General features: G+C 40.3%; 1 protein-coding gene and 1 long non-coding RNA gene across 2 annotated transcripts in view; both read left to right on the top strand.

Moving 5' to 3' along the window:
• TRIM71 (tripartite motif containing 71) overlaps positions 1-6,257 on the top strand; it is a 75,621-nt gene extending 69,364 nt beyond the window's left edge. The window contains exons 3-4 of the mRNA XM_040433390.1: positions 3,427-3,561; positions 4,806-6,257. Coding sequence (XP_040289324.1) covers positions 3,427-3,561; positions 4,806-6,257 — 1,587 coding nt within the window. The remainder of the gene's footprint in view (positions 1-3,426; positions 3,562-4,805) is intronic.
• Positions 1-24,506, top strand: part of LOC121002090 — a 432,454-nt gene that overhangs the window by 164,565 nt on the left and 243,383 nt on the right. The window lies entirely within an intron of this gene.

The following is a 24,506-nucleotide window of genomic DNA, read 5'->3' as shown; positions in this document are numbered from 1 at the left end:
CTTTTTAGCTGTCTTACCTTTAGACCATTATTTTCTATACCTAAAACAGGTGTAAAAAATTAGCGCCATGCCCACTTTTTTAGACCTGGTATGAGCGGAGGAGAAGTCAGATTGGCGCAAATAACCTTTGACCACAATCTGTGCAAGAAATACTTATTTCTGATTTTAAATTAACACCCCCCCCCCCCCCCCCCCCCCCCCCCCCCCCCCCCCCCCATGTTTTCTGGGTCAATCTAGTGGTTTCTTTTTAGGTTTGTGTGAATAAGCTTTAAAGAATGAAAGATTAAGCCTACTCTTTGCCATGGATTATAGGACATTGCTAAATACACTTTTTATATGCACACCAGTCCTTAATATTTGCCCCTCAGTTCATGGTGGATTTATTAATTTTTTTGTTTTTTCTGTCCTCCATATTTTAGAATCTTTATTTTCACCCCCTTCCCGATACAAATGTTCTGGGGCTTATTGCTGTCAGTGAACCGCATTAAAGAAAAAAGTCCATGTTTAATTTTTAACCAACTTTCAATCAGAAGTGTCAGCTTTGCTTCCTGCACAACAAAGAGCTCTGCAGATCTGTGGCTTATAGCCATGCCATAAACGCACGTCTTAAAGGTCTCCTTCTGTTACTTCTAGTTGAAGTGATGCTCACTGGAGCACTGAGCTGATATTACTGCTCTGCCAATCCAGGGTCACCGCTTCAGCCACCCAGATGTTCTTGTAACCTTTCAAGCATTGTTGCTTGTAAGGGAGGGGTGGGGAGACTAATGTAGCCTACTTGAATGGCCCCACAATGGGGGGATGTTTATTTTAACCAGTATGCAGTTCTTTCCCATTCCTGATGTAGTGTCTTCTTATTTTATTATATTTTATTTTTTCCCCATTACAAAATGAAACACCATTATGTGTGTGTGTGTGTGTGTGTGTGTGTGTGTGTGTATATACATATATAATATCTCTTTTTTTTTTTTTTTTTACCCCTCTATAAAAGTACATATTAAGGTAGTCCTCTCGTGTTCTGCCAAACGTAAGAAAAAGGACAGAGTTGTGGATGAAGTTGTCAAATGTAGACCCAATATATTATGTGCACGTCTTTATATTTGAAAACATTTGTTAATGTGTATTCATTTAAAAATTTGGATGTTCTTCCCATGGACCTCCTCTTGAGTAAAGGTATGAAACGTTACCTCACTATTGCAGTGAAATTTAAATAAAAATCCCAGCATTCTTTGCTGCATTTATGAAAGATAGAAGTGGCAGAGATGACTTCTTTCCTTTCCAGGTTCTAGTCCAGGAAATCCAACCACCTTCTCAAAATTTTATTTTTTATTGAGTTTTTATCAAACAGGGTAATACATAATTAGAGTTACACAGGCATTCAGATAATAAAGGCATCCAGTACGTAGGAATAAGATAACTGGTCAAGAAATTGTGCAAGCATTCTATCTCGATAAGATACATATCACAGTGCACATAAAAGGAACAGAGTTGAAAGTTGTTTCTTGCCCGAGTGTAAACGTCTCATTGGTCGTCCATCATGACCCCTATTAATTCCATTACAGGACTGTCACTTTCTTGTCTTCCTTAGATCTGTTTATTACATCTTTTTCCAGAAAAGATCCCTAAACGCCTTCTAGCTGCAGCTGGAATACTCATTCCAGCACTATGGAAGTCTGATTCCCCTCCAGCTGTCCTTCAATGGACAGATAGGGTGGATTGTTTACACGGACTAGAAGAATTGGCTAAATGGGGAAATGAGGAGTCGCACATTATTCAGGTCCATTTGGGCTCCATGGGCATGTTACAGGAAATTTGATGTGCTATATTTTGGTATGATATACCCCAAGACCATATATATCGCCAACCACCATGATTTCTATCTTGCCTAAGATGGAAATGGAAAGTTTAAAAAAAGATGGAAAATCAATTTTTTTATATTTTTATGTTTAAGCAGATTTCCAATCAAATACAGTGGTCACTCAACATATAGCCTCGAGATATAATAATTTTAACATACATAGTTTTTTTTCCTGGGCCATTAGAAATTGAAGCTTAACTCCAACCAATTAACATGGCCATTTCTCTGGTAAAACCCCTGTACGGACTTGTCTAGTAGCTCTGTACAGTTCAGTGTGGTCCTACGTGTTCTGTACTAGGACGAGCTGCTGGTGTGGAATTCAGGTGAGGGGGGTTACATTTTATTTGTAATATGTTATAGAGGACCCTGAGGAGCACTCATCATAGAAAGTGATTTGAAGCTTTCAACAACTATTCCTGACTCTTATATGAAAGGACTTGCTTTGGTTATCTGCTTCTTTGTCTTAAAGAGGAGCTGTCACCTCTCCTGGCATGTTTGTCTTAGTAACTACTTGCATTCCCCATGTAATAACAATTCTCGAGCATCTATTGTCATGACTGTTGTGCTGTTCCTTTTATTATTTCTACTAGAAGTTTTATTAATGAATTGTTAGCTTGCAATAAAGGTACAGATGGGTGTTACCAATTGGGGAGGTGGGTGTCCATGAACAGTGTGACAGCTGATCGGCGGGGATCCCGCATGGCTGACCCCCACTGATCAGATACTGATGACCTATCCTGAGTTATAAAGTCTCAAAAAAACCTTTTAGGCTTCATGCATGCGGCCGTTCCGTGCATTGGGGACCGCAATTTGCGGTCCCCAATGCACAGGCCCCATCCGTGCAACAGCCCCCGACTTATCCAGACACATTCAACTTGAATGGGTCCATGATCCGTCCACACCTTAAAAAAAAAATAGAACAAGTTCTATATTTTTTTTTTTTTTTTTGCGGTGCGGAGGCACGGAGAGAAACGCCACAGAAGCACTCTGTGGGGTTCCGTGTCTCTGTTCCGCACCGCAGCTCCGGATTGCGGACCAATTCAAGTGAATCTGTTTGCATGAGGCCTTAAAGCGTGAGGCCTGTATGTAAGCAGCTGTATGCAAGCAGTCTTTGGATACAAAACTTTCAGAATAGTTATTCTCAAACTTGAAAGCGGTATCTGCTGTGTTCTTAAAGGGGTTTTCCAAGATAATTATAAATCTCCGGACTGCTGTAAAATAAAAAATAAGAATGCTATACCTACTTCTTTCTACAGTTTGTTTAGACTGTGGAGGCAGAGGAAGAAGTAAGTATAGACATTTTTTTATTTTATAACTTTTGGGAGCCTGTCAGAGATTTTTAATTATCTAGGACAAACACTTTAATACCAAATAAGTTCATATCTTTATTTTTTATTTTTTTTCACCAGAAACGGTTCAGTGTGATTTATTGGTTTGTAATACATTAGAGGGTCCTGTGAACACTGTGACCTCTGTGCTGGTATCGGGGTGTGTGACATTAGGAGAGATATGATGCATGTAACACAATGCATTTTTTAATTGAGAACCTGGTTTCTTATTTCATCTTGTAGCTCACTCTTGAGCAGGCCCAAGCACTGGCAGAGCAAGTTGAGATGAAAGCCAAAGTAGCGCAATCAGAGATCAAAGCAGTCACTTCCCGACACAAGAAGGCACTGGAGGAGAGGGAATGTGAGCTCCTGTGGAAGGTTAGTATTCTATTTCAGACTCACTAGTGACGGTGGGTATGGGTTGTACATCATTGTTTTGTGTGTGGTGTGTGTTTTTTTTGTTTTTTTTATTTGTCTTGCTTTGTAATAAGTACACTTTAATTTTCCTTAAAGTAGCCAATTTTTAACTGTCTGTCACTGAACTTGAGAAGTATTAGGAAGATGATGGCTATAGGGGTGTTTGAGTACGAGGGGTTTTGTATGACATTTCAAATAGGTCATGCTATAAGACATTGATCAATGGTTTATGGTCCTTTGGGGCAAGTAGTAGTACACTTTTATTAAAATAATTGGAGAAACTCCCAATGGGTATAACTTCCATTCATTTTAATGGATGGTGACCTTTGTGTATTTTGCTCAATCTCTGCATAGACTTGAGACTATAACTGTTTGAGTCTTGGGATCAGGGAAGACCTGCATTTATTATATTTTTGACCTGTGCTGTCCATGTGTTGTAAAACCGTGTATTGTTACGGTATCACCACAGAAAACTCCTTTTATTGTGTTAAATGAAACTTCTTAAAAAATATAAATAAAATAGCTAGTAATATAGTAACATAGTAACATAGTACATAAGGCCGAAAAAAGACATTTGTCCATCCAGTTCGGCCTGTTATCCTGCAAGTTGATCCAGAGGAAGGCAAAAAACCCTGTGAGGTAGAAGCCAATTTTCTCCACTTTAGGGGAATAAAAAATTTCTTCCCTTGAATAGGCCACAGGGAAAATGCTACATCCATGCAACCTTTATATATGCATATGTTATACATAGATGGCCAGAGTTAACGTTATTTGTATAATCTAATTGGTCGTTCTTTCCGGAGAGTGGCATACTTTCTTTTATGAATCTGCACTCCGAGTTCTGGTGCCACATATGTTAAACTGAAGTGGCTAATCACTTTATGTTCTTTGCCACGCGTTTCCTACCCATTATAATGATCTCCATCACACAGCCTCCTACTGCAGTGTGATCTTGTGAGAACTAAGACTTGTAGAGAGGCCATTCTGCATCATACATTCCTGCTGGACAGTGGTTTATTCAGACCGAAGTGAGACACACCGCTGCAGAGAGGAGCCCAGCCACCGTTGGGTTCCTCTCTACTGCGGTGTCTCACTCTGGGGAAACATTATTCAAGAATGGGAAGGGGGGTAGACATGGTGTAAGTAAGGAAATCTTGATTGTTTTCTAACAGACATGTCTTCTGTCTTTTGTTTTGTGTTTACAGGTTGAAAAAATTCGTCAGGTGAAAGCCAAGTCTCTCTACCATCAGGTTGACAAACTCCACCAGGCTCTTAATAAATTGGACAGCACAATCAATGCAGTTCAGCAGGTTTTAGAAGAAGGTTGTACAATGGATATTCTCATAGCTCGGGACCGTGTCTTAGCCCAGGTGCAAGATATAAAAAATGCTAGAGGCTTGTTACAGCTTCAAGAGGATGACCGAATTATGTTTACTCCCCCTGATCAGGCCCTTTATCTTGCCATTACATCTATGGGTCTAGTAAGTAGTGGAGCATTTGCAGCTCTAACAAAAGCCACAGGAGAAGGATTGAAACGGGCCCTTCAAGGCAAAGTAGCTTCTTTCACAGTAATTGGTTATGACCATGATGGCGAAGCACGTTTGTCAGGAGGTGATCTCATAACTGTTCTAGTGATGGGTCCTGATGGAAATCTGTTTGCGGCTGAGGTCACTGATCAGATGAATGGGACCTATTTGGTTAGTTATAGACCTCAGCTTGAAGGAGAACACCTTATTTCAGTGATGGTGTGTAATCAACATATTGAGAACAGTCCTTTTAAAGTGAATGTGAAATCTGGTCGATGCTATTTAGGTATTGGTCTCCCTTCACTTTCTTTTGGAGGAGAAGGGGACACTGATGGAAAGCTTTGTCGTCCATGGGGTGTCTGTGTGGACCGAGAAGGATATATTATTGTGGCTGATAGAAGCAATAACCGAATTCAAATTTTCAAACCATGTGGCACATTTCATCACAAGTTTGGCAGCTTAGGTTCGAGACCTGGCCAGTTTGATCGCCCTGCTGGTGTCGCTTGTGACAGTTCCCGTAGGATTGTAGTAGCCGATAAGGACAACCATCGTGTTCAAGTCTTCACCTTTGAGGGACAATTCTTTTTGAAATTTGGGGAGAAGGGGACCAAGAATGGGCAATTTAACTATCCTTGGGATGTTGCCATTAATTCAGAAGGGAAGATTCTAGTGTCTGATACTCGAAACCATCGTGTTCAGTTATTTGGTCCAGATGGAACATTCCTAAATAAGTATGGTTTTGAAGGTGCTCTCTGGAAGCACTTTGACTCCCCACGTGGAGTGGCATTCAGTCAAGATGGCTATCTTGTGGTGACTGACTTCAACAACCACCGACTGCTGATAATCAAGCCGGACTGCCAGTCAGCACATTTCTTGGGCACAGAGGGTACAGGAAATGGGCAGTTCCTGCGACCACAGGGTGTAGCAGTTGATCAAGAAGGACGCATTATTGTGGCAGACTCCAGAAACCACAGAGTACAAATTTTTGAGCCAAATGGCAGCTTCTTGTGTAAGTTTGGCACTCAAGGAAGTGGCTTTGGTCAGATAGATCGTCCATCTGGCATAGCTGTCACTCCTGATGGCACAATTGTTGTGGTGGACTTTGGTAACAACCGAATTCTAGCCTTCTAATCAGTTTCCAACACAAAATTGTCTCAGGGAAATGTTATCAAGAAGTATAGAATATACATCAAGACAGAACACCTACCTCATTTTATTTCTTTTGTAAACACGCAAACTGTAACTGCAAAAGTAGAGCCTGTGAAGTATGAAACAAAATTGGGAAGAAAAATCTACCTCAGATCCTTAAACAGAGTGTGTTATCTTGATTTTAGTTTTTTTTTCTGATCCTGCACAAAATATTATCAACTTACCTCACTACAAATGAATGACAAAAAACAGACTACACCTGCTAAGAGAATGTGTAAAAATCTCTTCTGAAAAAAAAAAAAAAAAAAGCCAAAAAGGGCTATAAACTTTAAACAATACCAGGAAAAACACCTACAGAAGTTTTTGTTGAAAACACTTATGTCCTTTTAACCAAATTTTGAATTCCTTTTCCTGTGCTGCTGCAACGGAAGGACACCTTGTACATTGCTATTACCTCAGTACGTTTCGAAACGAGAAATACCTCAGTATGCAAATTCTACAAGGTTTTATTTTTATTTTTTTTACATTTTTTTTTAATTTACTTTTGATCATATGTCACATACCTCAGAAACTGAAGACTATAGTCTATTTTCTGTATTGTTTGTTTTTTGTTAGCACATTGTGATGCATAGTTTATATTGGATGTATTGATCATTTGCCTGTTCTGAAGTCAGTGTTCTTTTTACAAATTTCAGTCATAGATGTTATCTGTTTGTGTGCAAGTGGACTGTATGTGTGTTAATATTACCACAAGGTTTTTACATGTTCCTCTTGGATACCCTGAGGGGGGGATTATTGTGAAAGATGAAGCACAACATGTAAAGGTCAAGATATGTTCTTGTTGAAACAAAAAAAAAAAAAGCCTTTTGTGGGTTACATGCAGGTAGAGCTGATGTATCTCTATTTCAATAATTTTCTTTAGGATCAAAATAGTGATGGATATGGCCTCAGTTGATCACAGGAGGCACCACTTCTGGATCATTTCCAGTAAGTGTAGACTTGACGCCAAACCACCTTTTTGATATTGGCGCTCTGCTGAGATGATGCCATAAGGATCAGTATACTTGTTGTGCAAATGGCTATTGTTACGATATGAGTTAAGTCTAATGTACTGCTTTTATTTTCTTATCACGATTGATATAATTTCTTCTTGCTTTGATTGCGGAGAACATGGTTAATGTAGTGTGATTTAACGCCTGTGTTACACCAACAGATTATTTGGTCAGACAATCTGTCAATCATTGGTCAGATGACCATTTACACACACAAGTCATTTCTGATACACACCAACTACTGGACAGATATTGGTCAGATAATCCATTGGTGTAATACAGGCCTAACTTGTGTCCATATCTGCAATTCATGAGATCCAGTTTATAAAATCTTATCTATGATCGGTAGATAAGTGTTTTTTTCTTTTGTTTTTTTTTAAATAAATCAAACTTGCAGAATAATACTCCACTTATGTTAGAATATACATTAGTTAGGTCAATATATATTTGGACAGAACATTTTTCTAATTTTTGTTTTGTACATTACCACAATGGATTTTGAACAAAACCATTCAGATGCAGTTAAAGTTCAGACTTTCAGCTTTAATTCAGTGGGTTGAACAAAATGATTGCATAAAAATGCGAGGAACTAAAGCATTTTTTTAAACTCAATCCCTTCATTTCAGGGGCTCAAAAGTAATTGGACAAATTAAATAATTGCAAATAAAATGTTAATTTCTAATACTTTGATTGAAAACCCTTTGTTGGCAATGACGTCCATGAGTTCAAGACTTCAGGCAATCACCAGACGCTGCGTTTCCTCCTTTTTAATGCTCTGCCAGGCCTTTACTGCAGCGGTTTTCAGTTGCTGTTTTTTTGTGGGCCTTTCTGTCTGAAGTTTAGTCTTTTAACAAGTGAAATGCATGCTCTATTAGGTTCAGATCAGGTGACTGACTTGGCCATTCAAGAATATTCCACTTCTTTGCTGTAATAAACTCCTGGGTTGCTTTGGCTTTATGTTTTGGGTCATTGTCCATCTGTATTATGAAACGCCGACCAATCAGTTTGGCTGGATTTGAGCACACAGTATGTCTCTGAAAACCCCAGAATTCATCTGGCTGCTTCTGTCCTGTGTCACATCATCAATAAACACTAGGGACCCAGTGCCACTGGCAGCCATGCATGCCCAAGCAATCACTGTATTTTACAGATGTGGTATGCTTTGGATCATGAGTTGTACCATGCCTTCACCATTATTTTTCTCTTTCCATCATTCTGGCAGAGGTTGATCTTGGTTTCCTCTGTCCAAAGAATGTTCTTCCAGAAGTGTGCTGGTTTTTTAAGATGTTTTTTTTTTTTAGGATTATCAGTGGCTTGCATTGTGCAGTGAACTCTCTGTATTTACTTTCATGCAGTCTTCTCTTTATGGTAGATTTGGATATTGATACGCCTATATCCTGGAGAGTGTTGTTCACTTGGTTGGCTGTTGTTAAGGGGTTTCTCTTCACCATGGTAATTTATTCTGCAATCATCCACCACTGTTGTCTTCCGTGGGCGTCCAGGTCTTTTTGCATTGTTGAGGTCACCAGTGCTTTCTTTCTCGGGATGTACCAAACTGTAGATTTTGCCACTCCTAATAGTGTAGCAATTTCTCAGATGGGTTTTTTCTGTTTTCGCAGATGAAGGATGGATTGTTTCACCTGCGTGGAGAGCTCCTTTGACCGCATGTTTCCTTCTCAGCAAAATCTTTAAAATGCCAGCCCCACACCTCAAATCAACTCCAGGCCTTTTATGTGCTTAAATGAGAATGAAATAATTAAGGAATTGCCCACACCTGCCCATGAAACAGCCTTTGAGTCAATTGTCCAATTACTTTTGGCCCCTTTACAAACTAGGGTGCCACGTGTAAAGGAGCTGAAACTCCTAAACCCTTCATCTATTTTTAATGTGGAGACCCTCAAATGAAAGCTAAAAGTCTGGACTTTAAGTCCGTTTCCATTATAGAACTATAACTTGAATATGTTTTTAGTAAACGGGTAATAAACAAAATGTGTAAGTGTCCAAATATATATGGAACGAACTGTAGTTTTCAGTGTATATATAGTTCTTTAGTTTTTTGTGAAGCTTCTCCCCAGTAATACTATTTTAATTGTCCTTTTAAAAAAAAAAAAGTTTCATATTAATAGAAATTTTAAGTAAATGCCCAACCAAAGATGAAAGTATTTCCTGTCGACAGAGAAATGTTGTCAAATTTTTGTACTTTAACAGATCTGCAAGTCAATGATATTTGTGTGAATATGAGCATATTTCTTTTTTTTCTTGATTTGCACTTTTGTTTTATTTTTATATTGAGCCGAAAAGAAGGCTGGATTAGACGTAATCTGTTAAACAGTGGTTCTGCTTTAAAGATTAACATTTACATACCTCACTCCAATTAATGCTATGGCTGCACTTAATGCTCTGATGCCAGTTGAGTAGACATGTGCCCTCTTAAGAGGTGTTTTATATCTGACTTTTCAACTTGTATTGGTAGATAAGTGAGGAGTAGAGATTAATATATTTACAGTAGATAGAGTAGTAATTTGTGATGGAAATGGCTCTGGCATGGCTGGCAGTCTTCTGTGCTTTCTCTGCACGGCCCGCTAAAGCTTGCTTGTAAATGTAGTTTGACAAATGTACAGTCAAAAAAATGCCAATTCTAGTCTTAGTCCCTGGACTTCCTGGTATTGTAGAGTCCAGTATGTAAATGATTCAAGATTGTAGCAACTTCTAAACTTGTTAGCTGACTACCAAATAGTAAGTCGTAGGGTCTTTTTCACAGTGATATTTATTGTTGATGACGTCTTTTGGTTCCTATAAGTTTGCAAAATGATTTGAAAGTTACAGGGATGAATTGTCTCTTTTCTGATAGTCACCGTCTGCAATCAATGTAACTCAGTGAATTATCCCAGGAAGAGTATGTGTTACATGACAATTTTGTATGGCTGTAAGCATGTTAATATCAGTAATACTATTAGATTTTAAAAATTGGGTGCAGTCCTGTGGGGCATTGCAATTTTCACCAGCTATTTTCTAGCTATAATTTAGGGTAAAAAAAAAAATAACAGAAAAAACAAAGATAAAAACATCCTGCACGGTGTGATATATAAATGTGCGGATGTCCCTGGCCATATTATTGAAGAAAATCACAGAAATGAGGCTTGGGTAGGATTAGCGTAGGACCCGCCTGACCTGAGACCACCTTGGCGCTTGGTAGTGAGGCACAGATGTGTTTTTGATCAAAATATATTGGCCAAGTGTCTCAGATTTGATCGTATCAGAGTGAGGACTTTGTCCATATATAATGCTTGCATCTACTTTACTTAAGTGCATTATAATTTGGGGTACTTTCACACTAGCGTTAGAAGAATCCGGCAGGCAGTTCCGTTGCCGAAACTGCCTGCCGGATCCGGAAATCCGTATGCAAACTGATATCATTTGTTTCTGGATCCGGATGCGAATCCGTCTGACAAATACATTGCAATACCGGATCAGTCTCTTCGGTGTCATCCGGAAAAATGGACCAGGTAACCGGATCTGTTTTTCCGGAACACTTGGTACTGGATCCAGCATTAATACATTTCAATGGAAATTAAGTCAATTAAGGCAAGTGTTCTGGAATTTGCATGCTGCAGTATTTTCTCCGGCCAAATACCGTAAAAGGGACTGAACTGAAGACCTTCTGATGCATACTGAACGGATTGCTTTCTATTCAGAATGCATTGGGACAAAATGTAAGCATTTTTTCCAGTATTGAGCCCCTACGACGGAACTCAATACCGGAAAACTTTAACGCTAGTGTGAAAGTGGCCTTAGTTTAGCCCCCTCTTCCCCCTTTGGAGCCTTTCTTGTGATATAAATACAATAATTGCAGTCGATTCTCCCTTGAAATACATTTGTGGACCAATTGAAAAGCTTGACATAATAGAAGGTTGTTTCCCACAACAGAGTTCTAAGGGTCCATTCACACGTCCACAAATGGGTCCACATCAGTTCCGCAATATCTGGAACGGGTAAAGACCCATTCATTCTCAATGGGGCAGAACGGAATGCAGAGAGCACACTATGTACTCTCCGCATCCGCATTTCCGGAGCGTGGCCCCGAACATCTGAGTCGCAGCTCCGCAAAAAAAATTGAATGTCCTATTCTTGTCCACGGACAAGAATAGGCAGTTCTATGGGTCGTGCCGGCCAGGTGTATTGCGGATCCGCAATAAACCACGGACGTGTGAATGGACCTTTAAAGGGACACTCAGATAAAAAAAACTAAACAGAAAATACTATCAACACATAGGCCTTATACACATGGCAGCATGCCCATACTGTAGTTCTGTGTGCCTCTGGTTTTATACCAAGGCACATGAAAGGTATCCTGAACTAACGCACATAATCTGTATTACTGAAAAATTATGCCCCAGAAGTATACTGTATCTTATGGCCCCATGCGCAGTCCATGCACACAGCAAGCCTTTGACATGGTTTCCTCCTCTTTAATCCTTTTCTGTCAATATTGTAGTCCAAAGAGTAAGTCTTCTGGGTCGGTCTCCTTGCCCTAAAAGACATCTACTTTGCTTCTCTACCCCAGGGACTTTGTGAGAGGGTGTTAAGGAGCCATATAGATCTAGTGTCCCTTTAATATTATCTGTAGGTAATACAATGAATCATTGGCGTCATTAAAGGAGTATTCTAGATTTTAATGGAGGAGTGGTGTGCATACTTGTCATGGGATCCCTTTTCTTGTGATTGGTGGGTTTTGGTTCCAGAAGTCGACCCCCTCCCACGTTCTCCGTTATCCCCTGTCTAGTGGGGATAAGTAAAATGAGTACAGTCATTTTAAATCGGATTCTGGGATTATTTGGTTTTAAACCTCTCCATGGGACTGCACCTTTTCAACCACAATGGAGTTATTCTTGTGTTTTCATCAAAGTTTATTGCCTAAAATATTAATTATGCCTCTAGGACATTGAATGTACTGTATGTTTGTAATTATATTTTTCTACCCAGATCTTCCCTTTTTATAAATGTGACTGTAATGCATTTCTACAAATGAAATCTAAAAACCAAAGATTTTTCCCTCGATGTCAGATTCTTTTTGTGCTCTTCCTATCAGAAAAATCCATGAATAAAGACTATTGGGGTCATTTACACCAGTTTGATAAAGTAGAACTGGCCCATAGCAACCAATCAGATTCCACCTTTCATTCTGGACAGCTCCTTTGGAAAATGAAAAGGTGGAATATGGTTGCTGTGGGAAACTAAGCCAGTTCTACTTTACACCAGTTTGATTAAATGACCCCATATATGTACCATTAATCTGATTAACAATGCTGGGTGTGTTTTGATTATTTATTTTTTTTCTTCCCCCTTTTTGGTTCTGTATTAACAGCACCATTTTTACCTTTTTATACTATGGATTATTGAAAAATGTGATTTTCTTCTTGTTACCTGGAGAAGGAGATTACATGTATACTAGGAATCTAGTATAGAGTCTAGTAGTTAACTTTTGTAATTGGTTTAGTTTTTTTAAGACCTTATTCCAGATGATACATTTGCTCCCAGTTAATGCTTCTGTATTTTGGAAAATGTTGTCATGGAGCGTTTAGTGGAAAATATTCCTACTTACCTAAGGCTTCGTTTACACCACAGAACAGCACCAAAAAAAAAAAAAAAACTTGCTGAAAATCCATTACAAAAAATGGATGAATGTTCTTATTTTTTCCCCTTTTTTATTCACACTGCATCTAGCCATTGCAGACCGAGACACATTAGTGGCGTTTGAGCCTGCCTTGGTTCACAATCGGTGGTCATTTTTTGTTTATAGCTGTCCCTGCCGTAACCAGTAGAAAACTACTACATTGTAGGGTTTTTGTATAAAGCTAAAAACATGTTATGCAGTGTTTTTAATCCTTTGTACTGTATAAGATATTACTATACCAGATCAGCTTGAACCGGTGTAAACCTTTTCTTTTATTGGACCGTTCATGCATGTTCTTAAAGCGAACCTGTCACCATGATTTTGCACACAGAGCTGGGGACATGGGCTGCTAGATGGCCACTAGCACATCTGCAGTACCCAGGTCCCATAGCTCTCCGCGCTTTTATTGTGTTAAAAAACAGTTTTGAGTGATATGCAAATTACCTGATATGAGTCCTGTAGCCGGAGATGAGTCAAGCCGGAAAGGAGCCCAGCACCGCCCCGCGTCCTCCGATTCTCCTCCTTGCCGGCTGACGTCACAGAGCTGGAGCGCCGAAATCTCGCGATGCGCGAGCTAGCGCATGCGCAGTATCGGCATCATGTTCATTCCCTGTGCTGGCATAGGAGAATCGGAGGACGCGGGGCGGTGCTGGGCTCCTTTCCGGCTTGACTCATCTCCGGCTACAGGACTCATATCACGTAATTTGCATATCACTCAAAACTGTTTTTTAACACAATAAAAGCGCGGAGAGCTATGAGACCTGGGTACTGCAGATGAGCTAGTGGCCATCTAGCAGCCCATGTCCCCAGCTCTATGCCAAAATCATGGTGACAGGTTCGCTTTAATGCATCGGCGTGAGGTAGTACATCTGTTGGTAGGCATCGTTTTGAAAGCTGTGACAGTACCTGTGATGCTCGACTATTTGTACAGCGCATCAACACATTATACACTGTATATCCATATACAGATCTTAAGACACAGATTTTCTTGTCATGTCTTGTTTATAGAAATTCCCCACCTAAATTTATATTTTATAAAACCATTTTTATATCTGTTCATGTTTACATCCACATAGGAAGCAATTTAAATTTGAACTGAAAAAAAATCCAACATGGATTTTGCCATGAATCCTGCCAAAATGTGCATGCTTTATAAGGAACGCCACAGACTTCCCCTGTGCCTTGCAAAGGGTGAAAGCGGTGTTGAAAATGTCTTTCCATTCTCTACTATATTATACTAATATCAGAATATTTAAAATTATATTTTGGTGGAGTTAAAATTTTTTTTTTTAGCAGCATAGTACAGACTAGAGCAAAGCGTTGTAAATTAAGATACCATTTTATTATACTACAGAAAGAATTGAGCTGGTTGGATGCATGCTTACAAGGTCCCATGCATGTGTTACAGGCACTGTAGGTGGTGTGTAGGTGCTTGTGGGCTGGAGAGAAATTCAAACTGTTGTATCTGCTACCTCCATGTCTGCTATTGGCATTACTTGTACACTCTAACCATGGTGTACTGGTCGATTGGTCTTGACCTCAAGAGTGGGTTTAGTGATGGCGACTCTCAATTGTAAAACCCTTAGATATTGCAAACTCAACAGTACAATTGTAATGTTGGACAGTTTGAGTGTAAACTCGGGGTTTAACTTTGTGATTGTGTTTTTTTGCTGCTTTTTTTATTTTTTTATCTTACAAAATATATAATTATGTTGCCAAAGTTTTCAGATGTTGTCGAAGGTGCCAAAAGTATCTCTGGCTGATCTGGAATCCCATACTAGGAGTTCAGCTCTAAAACCACTTAACCATGAAATAGAAGTTTGCAATGACAAAGTATCTCCTCTCAGACATGTTAAATAGGATCCGTAACCTCTCCTGACACATAAATGAAATACTAGCAGTTTGCAATAAAGTTCCAGATGGGTGTTATGAGTTGGGGTGTGTTTCTGCACAGTCAGTACTGCAAGTGCCAGGTACATGCCACAACAGGTAACACCCATCTAGACCTTTACTGGAAACTTCTGGCTATCCATTTATAATATCTAGCAGGGTAAATAAAGGAGCCATAAGAACGGATCAGGTGCGGTCACAACTTCTTTAAGAGTACATTGGACCACTATCTATACCTCAGTAGCCCATTATTTCCCTTTTTTCATCCCAAAAACATTCTCGCCTGCAATCTCATTTCCATCACTGAAGAGTTAAAGGGAGTCTTTCACCTAAACTGACCATTATAGAACACTAACACCATGATCTGCATTATAGTCCCCATATTGGAATGCTACTTACCGTATAGCTGTCCGTCGCTTATTTTCACTAAAAAACACTTTTATTCAACATGTTAATTAGGTTCTGAAGGTGCCCAGGGGCGGCGTTCAAGGGGCCAGTGCCCTGGCCCCTCGTCGATAATCGTTCCCTTTTTAATCGTTCCTTGTTATTACTTGTAAAGATGGGGGGCAGATGCTTGGTCAAAAGGAATATATGAGATCATTAGCGAGTAGACGTGGATCTATTAACAAGGAGCGATTATATATTTTTTAGCATGCTGAAAGATCACGATGGACCAGAAACTAGTGATTTGTCGCTTATCTTTCAATCATTCAAACTTATTACATCACACGATTCTCGTTCATTGTCACTCGCATTCACGAGAATCTGTACAATATTTGCTCCGTGTAATAGGGCCTTAAGTTGGCCATAGAAATTAGATAGGTCCGCTGAATTAATCTTCTATCTAATGGATATAAGGGTTTCCAAACTCTTGTCCAGCAACCAATGACTAGGAAAAGAAGCATCAGGCAAGTTAGATCTTAACATACCCAATCATTTGTTCCTATAGGAAATAACCCCCTGGTGGGGCTAGGTATGATGACATCTGGCCCTGTCAATCTGGCGATGGTCCTTTGTCACTACCAAAATTGCCAGATCAGTCATTCAAATCGAAGTGATCAGTTAACAGAGAAAACCAGTGGGTGAATTTTAGATTCATATTTGACACCAATCCACTTGTTTCCCACCATGCTATTATGTGTTAAACCATACCGGTCTATGGCTTCCTGCTGGCAATTATCTTGCATGTGTGGCCATCTAGAGGCCCAATTGCCCAAGTAGATGAATGTTTGAAAAATAGTAAAATCGAGCAAAAGTGATCAATTGTTGTAGTATAAAGTTTGTTCTGATCACTAATGTAGATGCCCAAATCATTCCTCATTCGGAATTCCACTCGTGTATACAGGTATCGCATACAGCACAGACGATTCCACAGTGGGTGGAAATGCCACTGTGTGTCTGACAAACCATCTATTACACCGTCACACCCACTCATTTTTACACAATACTCTGCGCATCTAAAGAGTTGACGCTCAAACGTTAACTCATTCCTCACTTATATTGTCCATTCCTCCAATATATTGTCTACTTGGGCAAAGGGGCCTTTAGTTTATGTGTTCAGTCTTCAATGGCTGATCCAGAAAACCTAATTTTGACTGCTGTACTGGAAGGGTTAATCACAATAGATTAAAAAAATAAGACAAAATAAAATTCTATGGTAAAAAAAAAATATATAAATAAAAATGTAAAAATAAAAAACCAAAAAAATTAAAGGTGTGCGTGGTCATAGACCTGTTCTTAATGATTGTACTTACCTTGCTGCAAACTCAGGTAGAAATCTTTTTATTGCATTGTCTCCTCATCCAACCGAATTCTTTGCTTCCCAGCAGAAACATGGAATTGGGGAGCAGTGCTTTATAACTGAATGTAAAGTGTCATTATAGTAGAGCTTCCAACCCTTTTGTGTTTGTCCGCTTCAGCTGTCTTTACTGTTGGTTTGGAGCCATTTCTTTTTTTTCTATGTACCGTACGTTGTTTTTTCTTTGGGAGGATAGTTCTGTGTACGATTTTATTTTTTCTTAGCTGCTGCTATCACAAACCTGACAAATTGTCAAGGACAAGAAAGTCACCGCCTGTTGTGCAGTTTTACCTTTTTATTGTTTGTGTATGCTCCGAATATTTTAGGTTTTAAATGCCTTAAGTGGCAATTCAAAATAACACTTTTTAGTAGATGGATTTCATTAGTAAACAAGTCAAACCAGAGAGGTCAGCTGCAGCAACCACTCAGCGTGTTAATGTATGTCTTTGCGTAGATCAGTCATTTGCTTCTGTTTCCTGACTACCATACAGAATGGCTGTCTCTTCAGTGTGTATACAAGGCAGCTACACTGTAACCCTAAGTGCTCATTCAGACCGCCGTGTACGCTCCACATTTTGCGGACCACACATGGCAGTCACTATGATAGAAATGACTATTCTTGTGCGCAATTGCGGGCAACAATAGGACTTGCTCTAACTTTCTTGTGGGGCCGTGGAACGGAACTACGTATGCAGACAGCACACGATGTGTGCGATCGGCATCTTTTGCGGCTCCATTGAAATGAATGGGTCCGCACCCGTTCCCGCAAAATAGTGGAACAGATGCGAACCCATTCATACAGTCATCTGAATGAGCCCTTACTGAGTAATTTCAGTATGGCGTGATGTGCTTGCCATGCTATGATGGGCATTAGCACTCTTCCTTAGGTCAAGAACCGTCCTAGCTGCCATAGACACTTGCCAATCTACAGTGACCTCAACAATTTACATAGGAATTATTTTAAATACAATATTGCCGTCTCAGATGTATAGCTATGGCTAGGGCACGTTCACATCTGCGTTGGGGGCTTTGATTGCAGATTCCGCCAAAAAGAGCTGACCAAGTACTACATGCATACTTTTTTTTTTTTTTTGTTAAAAAAAGTGGACATCCGAACAGACACCATTATGGTCAGATTACTGGTCCTTTATCAGATGCCTGCTCCTCATTAGTTAAAGGGGAAGTATCTATTTGGAGAGTTAGTGCTCTCAGTATTGTATGAATTTTGTAAAATGATTTGAGTCTCATGTATATTAATCGGACAATAGCAGTTGTGACAAAAAAAAAGATACTTCCCTTTTAATGATTTTATGGGATACAGTAAAAAAATATGGCCACTTTTCATTTGTCTTTTCTATTGTCAAATTTCTTTAGTTTTGTTTTACTCTGTGGGTGATTACAGAGCACAGACTGAATCCCGGTAGTGGGGGGTGCTGCAAGGAATCTCGCACTGCTTTGTGGTCTGGCATCCGCTGCACCTTGATAGGTTGAGAACCCTCTTGAATGTTTGTCATTGTTTTTGGGTCTGCCACGCAGTGATTCTTATGGATGACCGTTCAAGCCAGTAATGCATGGCAAAGCGATGCACTACTGGTACCACTGCATGACCAGAGTGGCAGGCCCACAATCAAGCTGTTTGCACAGAACTCCCTCACTGTATGTAGGAAGAGCATGACTGAATGTGAGCCTCTGTTCCAAAGGGCAAAGGTTAAACGATGTTCCAATGAAAATTGCTGAATGTAATGTCCTCCATGGTCCATAGAGAAGGCTCTGAGAAGTAGCAAAGGGATAAAATGTCAGCTACTGGGAGCCTTCAAATAAAGTCACTGTCTCTGTGGACCTTAAATTGTTCCTATGCAGTTTACTTTTTGTTTGCTTAAATAAATGTTTTATGTCCAACCACCTCTAGTGTGTGTGCATTTTACTGATCTACTCAGATTTGCTGCAAAATGAAAACATTTTAAAATTCAGTAAAGGAACACTGCGTTACATATGAAAGCTACACAAGCTGTATAGAAATCAGAAAGGATCTCCATCACTGTGTTATGCAGTACATCGTTAGTCAATGGTGGAGAAATGGGGCTTTTGTATTTTCATTTTAGGTTAGCAACAGACTGGCGTTTTCCTATCAGTTTAAAAAAATAAAAATAAAATCAGCAGAGGGGCCCCTTTCAGATGAGCGACTTCCACGCGCTGGACTCACAGCGTGTCTGAGAGCTCCCGTCCTGACCTCCCAGCACCGACAGGGTCGCATAGCATTATGTTGATTTATGATGCTATGTAGCCCTTACAGTTCTGGAATGTATTGGGTAAAACTGACAGCATTATGTCAGTGTATCCAATACATTTCAGAACTCTAAGGCCTCTTTCACACGGGCGAGATTTCCACACGGGTGAGGTGAACGTATTGCACCCGCACTGAATCCGGACCCATTCATTTCTATGGGGCTGTGCACATGAGCGGTGATTTTCACGCATCACTTGTGCGTTGCATGAAAATCGCAGCATGCTCTCTATTGTGCGCTTTTTTTAACGCAGGCCCCATAGAAGTGAATAGGGCTGCGTGAAAATCGCAAGCAAGTGCGGATGCGGTGCGATTTTTCATGCATGGTTGCTAGGAGACGATCGGGATGGGGACCCGATCATTATTATTTTCCCTTATAACATGGTTATAAGGGAAAATAAAAGCATTCTTTATTTATTAATTTATTTAACCCCTCCATCCCTATTTTACTAAGCATTCTGTATTTATTTAACTCTCCTTATCCACTTGTTCGCGCAGCCCGGCTTCTCTTCTGTCTTCTACCCAGGAGGAAAAGGACCTGTGGTGACGTAACTGCACTCATCACATGATCCATCACCGTGGTGATGGCCCATGTGATGAGCGCAGTGACGTAACCACAGGTCCTTTTCCTCCTGGGCATCAAAGAAGACGACAGAAGAGAAGCCGGGCTGCGCGAACAAGTGGATAATGCGAGTTAAATTATTTTTTTTTAACCCCCCCATCCCTATTTTACTATGCATTCTGTATTAAGAATGCTATTATTTTCCCTTATAACCATGTTATAAGGGAAAATAAAATCTACACAACACCAAACCTGAACTTCTGTGAAGAAGTCTGGGTTCGAGTTTGGGTACCAAAAATGCTTTGCACTCGCGCTGAAAAATTGTGCATTTTCCCACGACGCACCCGCTTCCTATCCGGCCCTCACACGTGACGCCCGTGTGAAATTCGCCTAAGGCGAGTTTTCCGCGCGGGTGCAATGCGTGAGATGAACACATTGCACCCGCACTTGCCGCAACGCATCCGGATACGCTCGTGTAAAAGAGGCCTAAGGGTTACATAGCATCATAAATGAATATAATGCTATGCGACCAGTCAGTGCTGGGAGTTCAGGGCGGGAGCTCTCAGACACACGCTGCGAGTCCAGAGAACTCGCTCACCTGAAAGGGGCCATAAGCAAAGATGTTTGGTAGGAGTTATAGTAGTTAGCTTTCCCTATACCACGTGCTCTTTAACATTGCAGCTCCACCTGCCCCACCTTAACATTTTTTTTTTTACCTATCATAGAATAGATGTTCAATGTATGATCACTGAGATGCCTATGATAATTAGAATGGGATTCCCAAGCCCCCGGTGCTGTGAGTTGAATGGAGTGGTGGTCACACATGCTCCCTCATGCCCCAAAGTTTTAAGGGACTGATATGAATACCTGAGTACAGTGCTTAACTGTGTCCATCAGTCCCATAGATGTTAAATGGAGCAGCAGAGGGAATATGTGACCACCACTCCATTCCAACTCTTACAGTACAGGACCACTATTCTAGTGATCAGTAGGGGTCCAAGTAGTGAAGCCTCCACCGATCACACATCTATCGCCTATCCAGTGGACCCCATAAGCATGGCATGGGAGATTGTGAAATTGGGGGTCAAGAGGGTTGACCGTAATAAAGGTAGAATTAGTTGAAGGTATGACTGCTGTGAACTTCTACCTTTACTGAGAACAAGTGGCTACACACATAATGCTTCTCTATATGGAAACGGCTAAGTGCGAAGCTGGGAAACCTGCACAATAAGTGGGAAAATAACTGGTAGCGATGATTTCTAATTAAAGATCTGGGTTCCATTAAAAACTATAGGTTAAAGGGAACCGGTCATCAACTTTATGCTGCCCATACTATAGGCATCATAAAGTAGAGACAGGTGAGTTGATTTCAGCGGTCTGTCATTTATAAGTTAAAAGTAAGTGGTTGCCGAGAACCAACATCACAATCAATGCAGACTGGGCCTGGAAAAGAGTCACGGCCACCTGAGAAGAGTCCTGGTTAGTCATGAATTCCTGCTCTCCTGCCCACCTGCTGATGACCGACAGTCTTCTACCTAGTTTTCTCTCTTTCTGTCTAGGAGAGAACTGCCAATCATCAGAGAAGAGGAGATTATGTATAACCAAGACTCTTCTCAAGTAGATTTGACTCTTCAAGGCCTGGGCTGCAATGATTATGATGCTGGTTCTCGGCAACCACTTACTTTTAGCTCCTAAATGACACACCGCTGAAATCAGCATTTCTGTCACTATTTTATGCACTCAGTGAGGTCAGCATAAAGTTGATGACGGGTTCCCTTTTAAGTGGTCTTTTTCTCTGTAGTAGAATGATAAGAATACAAAAAGGCACGTGTATGAGGAAACCAAACTTCTTGTGAATTATATATCGACTTATAGCTTTGAAACTTTTTTTTTTAAAATCATAAATGTGTCAAAGGTGCTCAGAACACAACTTGTGTAAGATCAGCTCCCTCAGGAGCATTGTGTACTAATGAGCAGGCATCTCCTTGCCAGTGGCATTCTTCATAGCTTTCACTGTGGGCCTCTGCATTTCTGGGAAACCCATGAGCCCTGCAGTTGTTTTTGTTCTCTCTTGTGCACAGCCACACAAAGCATTGCCTGCAGGAGGTGGAAAAGCAAGGAGTAATATTAACATGTTTGCATGTGAATGCTCTGCGTTCCTGAGCGGGAATGGAGAGTGGAGCAGAGAACATAGCCATTCACTTCTCAAGAGCAGGGACCACACAATCAGATACCAGAACTGAAGATAGATCTTGCTGCAGGAAAACAGGCAGAATAAATGAGCGGGAGCGCACATTTCTCTTCCAAAGGAAGGGCTTAATGCATTCAACAGCTTGCTGTCGCTAGAGCACACTTCAAAAGACCCGTCACCTGCAAAGATCTACTACTGGGCTGATTGATGGAAGCTGAGGGCTACAAGTCATGCATCTGGGCTACATCCTGTAACTATTTTTTCGTACACCTCACAAATGAAACATTCTAATATTCTGTATGTGAGGAGTGATATGAAGACAAGTGTGAAAGAGGCAATTGTGGGTGCGGATGATGAGAATGATGAAACCTTATGGGTGGAATTTCAAATGGGATATAAACACTGAAGAATTAATACTTTGTGTTATCTATAGACCCCCTAACATCACAGAGGAGATAGAAACGCAACTGTATAACCAAATAGAGAGGGCTGCACAGACTGGCACAGTGGTCATAATGGGAGATTTTAACTTCCCAGATATTGACTGGGGTCATGGTTCTGCCTCAACCGCAAAGGGGTGAAGATTCCTCAACTTGCTGCAGGGCCAGTTTGTAGAAGCTCCCACTAGGGGCAATGCACTGTTGGATCTGGTAATTTCTAATGCTGCAGAGCTTGTTGGAAATGTTACTGTTCGAGAAACACTAGGTAATAGTGACCACAATATAATTATATTCCCCCCTAAACTATAAGGAGCAAACTCTGTCAGGCAGAGCAAAGATACAGAATTTTAAAAAGGCTGATTTCCCTGGGTTCAGGGCAGCATTTCAGGGTATAGACTTGGAGCAACTACTCTCACATAATAAGGCCTCTTTCACACTACCGTATGGCTATTTCAGTGTTTTGCGGTCCGTTTTTCACGGATCCGTTGTTGTGTTTTTTTGTTTCCGTTCAGTTTTTCCGTATGGCATATACAGTAATTACATAGAAAAAATTGGGCTGTGCATAACATTTTCAATAGATGGTTCCGCAAAAACGGAACGGATACGGAAGACATACGGATGCATTTCCGTATGTGTTCCTTTTTTTTACGGTCCCATTGACTTGAATGGAGCCACGGAACGTGATTTGCGGGCAATAATAGGACATGTTCTATCTTTCAACGGAACGGAAATACGGAAACGGAATGCATACGGAGTACATTCAGTTTTATTTGCGGAACCTTTGAAATGAATGGTTCCGTATACGGAACGCAAAAAACGGCCGCAAAACGGAAAAAAAAAAATTGGGTGAAAGAGGCCTAATACTGAGGATAAATGGGAGAGCTTTAAGTAATTGCACAAAAAAATGTATTCCTTTAGGTAACTAGTATAAACAGCTAAAATGAAACCCCCCATGGCTTACAGCTACTGTAAAAAAAAAAAAGGCAATAAAAGACAAAAAAAGAGCATTTAAAAAATAAGGGGTAGCTGTAGTGTTTGAAGTTTACAAAGGGCTTAAAATCTGTAAAAGAGGGGATAAAATTAGCAAAAATACAAAACGAACAGCAGGTGGCAAAAGAGAGCAAAACAAATCCCAAAAAATTCTTTAAGAATATAAATGCTAAAAAACCAAGGTCCGAGCAGGTAGGTCCCCTAAATAATGGTAAAGGGGGTAGTCACTAAAGATAAGGAAAAGGCAGAGTTACTAAATAGTTTTTTTTAGCTCTATATATACGAAAGGAGCTGATATCTGTGGTGCTGGGGATGTTAGTACATCCAGTAATATACTCACTTGGCTAGCTGTAGATATGGTCCAAGACAAGTTAAATAGGGTAAATGTGAACAAGGCTCCGGGTCCAGATGGATTACACCCAAGAGTGCTTAAAGAGCTCAGTTCAGTCATTGCTGTGCCCCTGTTTATAATTTTTAAAGATTCCCTAGGTACTGGTACAGGGCCAAGTGATTGGCGCAAGGCAAATGTGGTGCCCATAATCAAAAAAGGATCTAAGGGTAATTATAGACCAGTTAGTTTAACTTCTATTGTGGGAAAAAATGTTTGAAGGACTCCAAGGGACTATATACAGGAGTATGTGAGTGTAAATAAATATTATAAGTGATAACCAACATGGGTTTACCAAAAACAGAAGTTGTCAGACTAACCTGATTTGTTTTTATGAGGAGGTGAGTAGTAGCCAGGACAGAGGGGCGGCTGTGGATGTAGTGTTTCTGGATTTTGCAAAGGCTTTTAATACTGTCCCTCATAGACGTTTAATAGGTAAAGTAAGGTCTATAGGCTTGGAAAGTATAGTTTGCAATCGGATTGAAAACTGACTGAAGGACCGTGTCCAGAGAGTTGTGGTCAATGATTCCTATTTAGAATGGTCCCAGGTTATAAGTGGTGTACCCCATGGTTCAGTGCTGGGTCCTCTATTATTAATTTGTTTATTAATGATATCGACAACGGGATTAATGGCACCATTTCAATTTTTGCAGATGACACCAAACTATGTAGTACTGTACAGTACTGTAGAAGATGTCCATAAACGACAAGCTGACTTGAAAGCTGAGTGATTGGTCATCGGCTTGGCAAATGAGGTTCAATGTGGATAAATTTAAAGTTAGGTATTTTGGTAGTAATAATCAGTGTGCATCATATATCCTAGGTGATGTAACACTGGGAGAGCAACTCATAGAGAAGCGTTTGGGTGCCCTTGTAGATCATAGATTGAATAACAGCATACAATGTCAATCAGCTGCTTCTAAGGCCACCAGGATATTGTCATGCATTAAACGAAGCATGGA

The sequence above is a fragment of the Bufo bufo genome, chromosome 5 (genome assembly GCF_905171765.1).
Source record: "Bufo bufo chromosome 5, aBufBuf1.1, whole genome shotgun sequence".
NCBI lineage: Eukaryota > Metazoa > Chordata > Amphibia > Anura > Bufonidae > Bufo > Bufo bufo.
The sequence above is the reverse complement of the archived record's forward strand: the minus strand, read 5'-3'. Positions and strand labels throughout refer to the sequence as shown.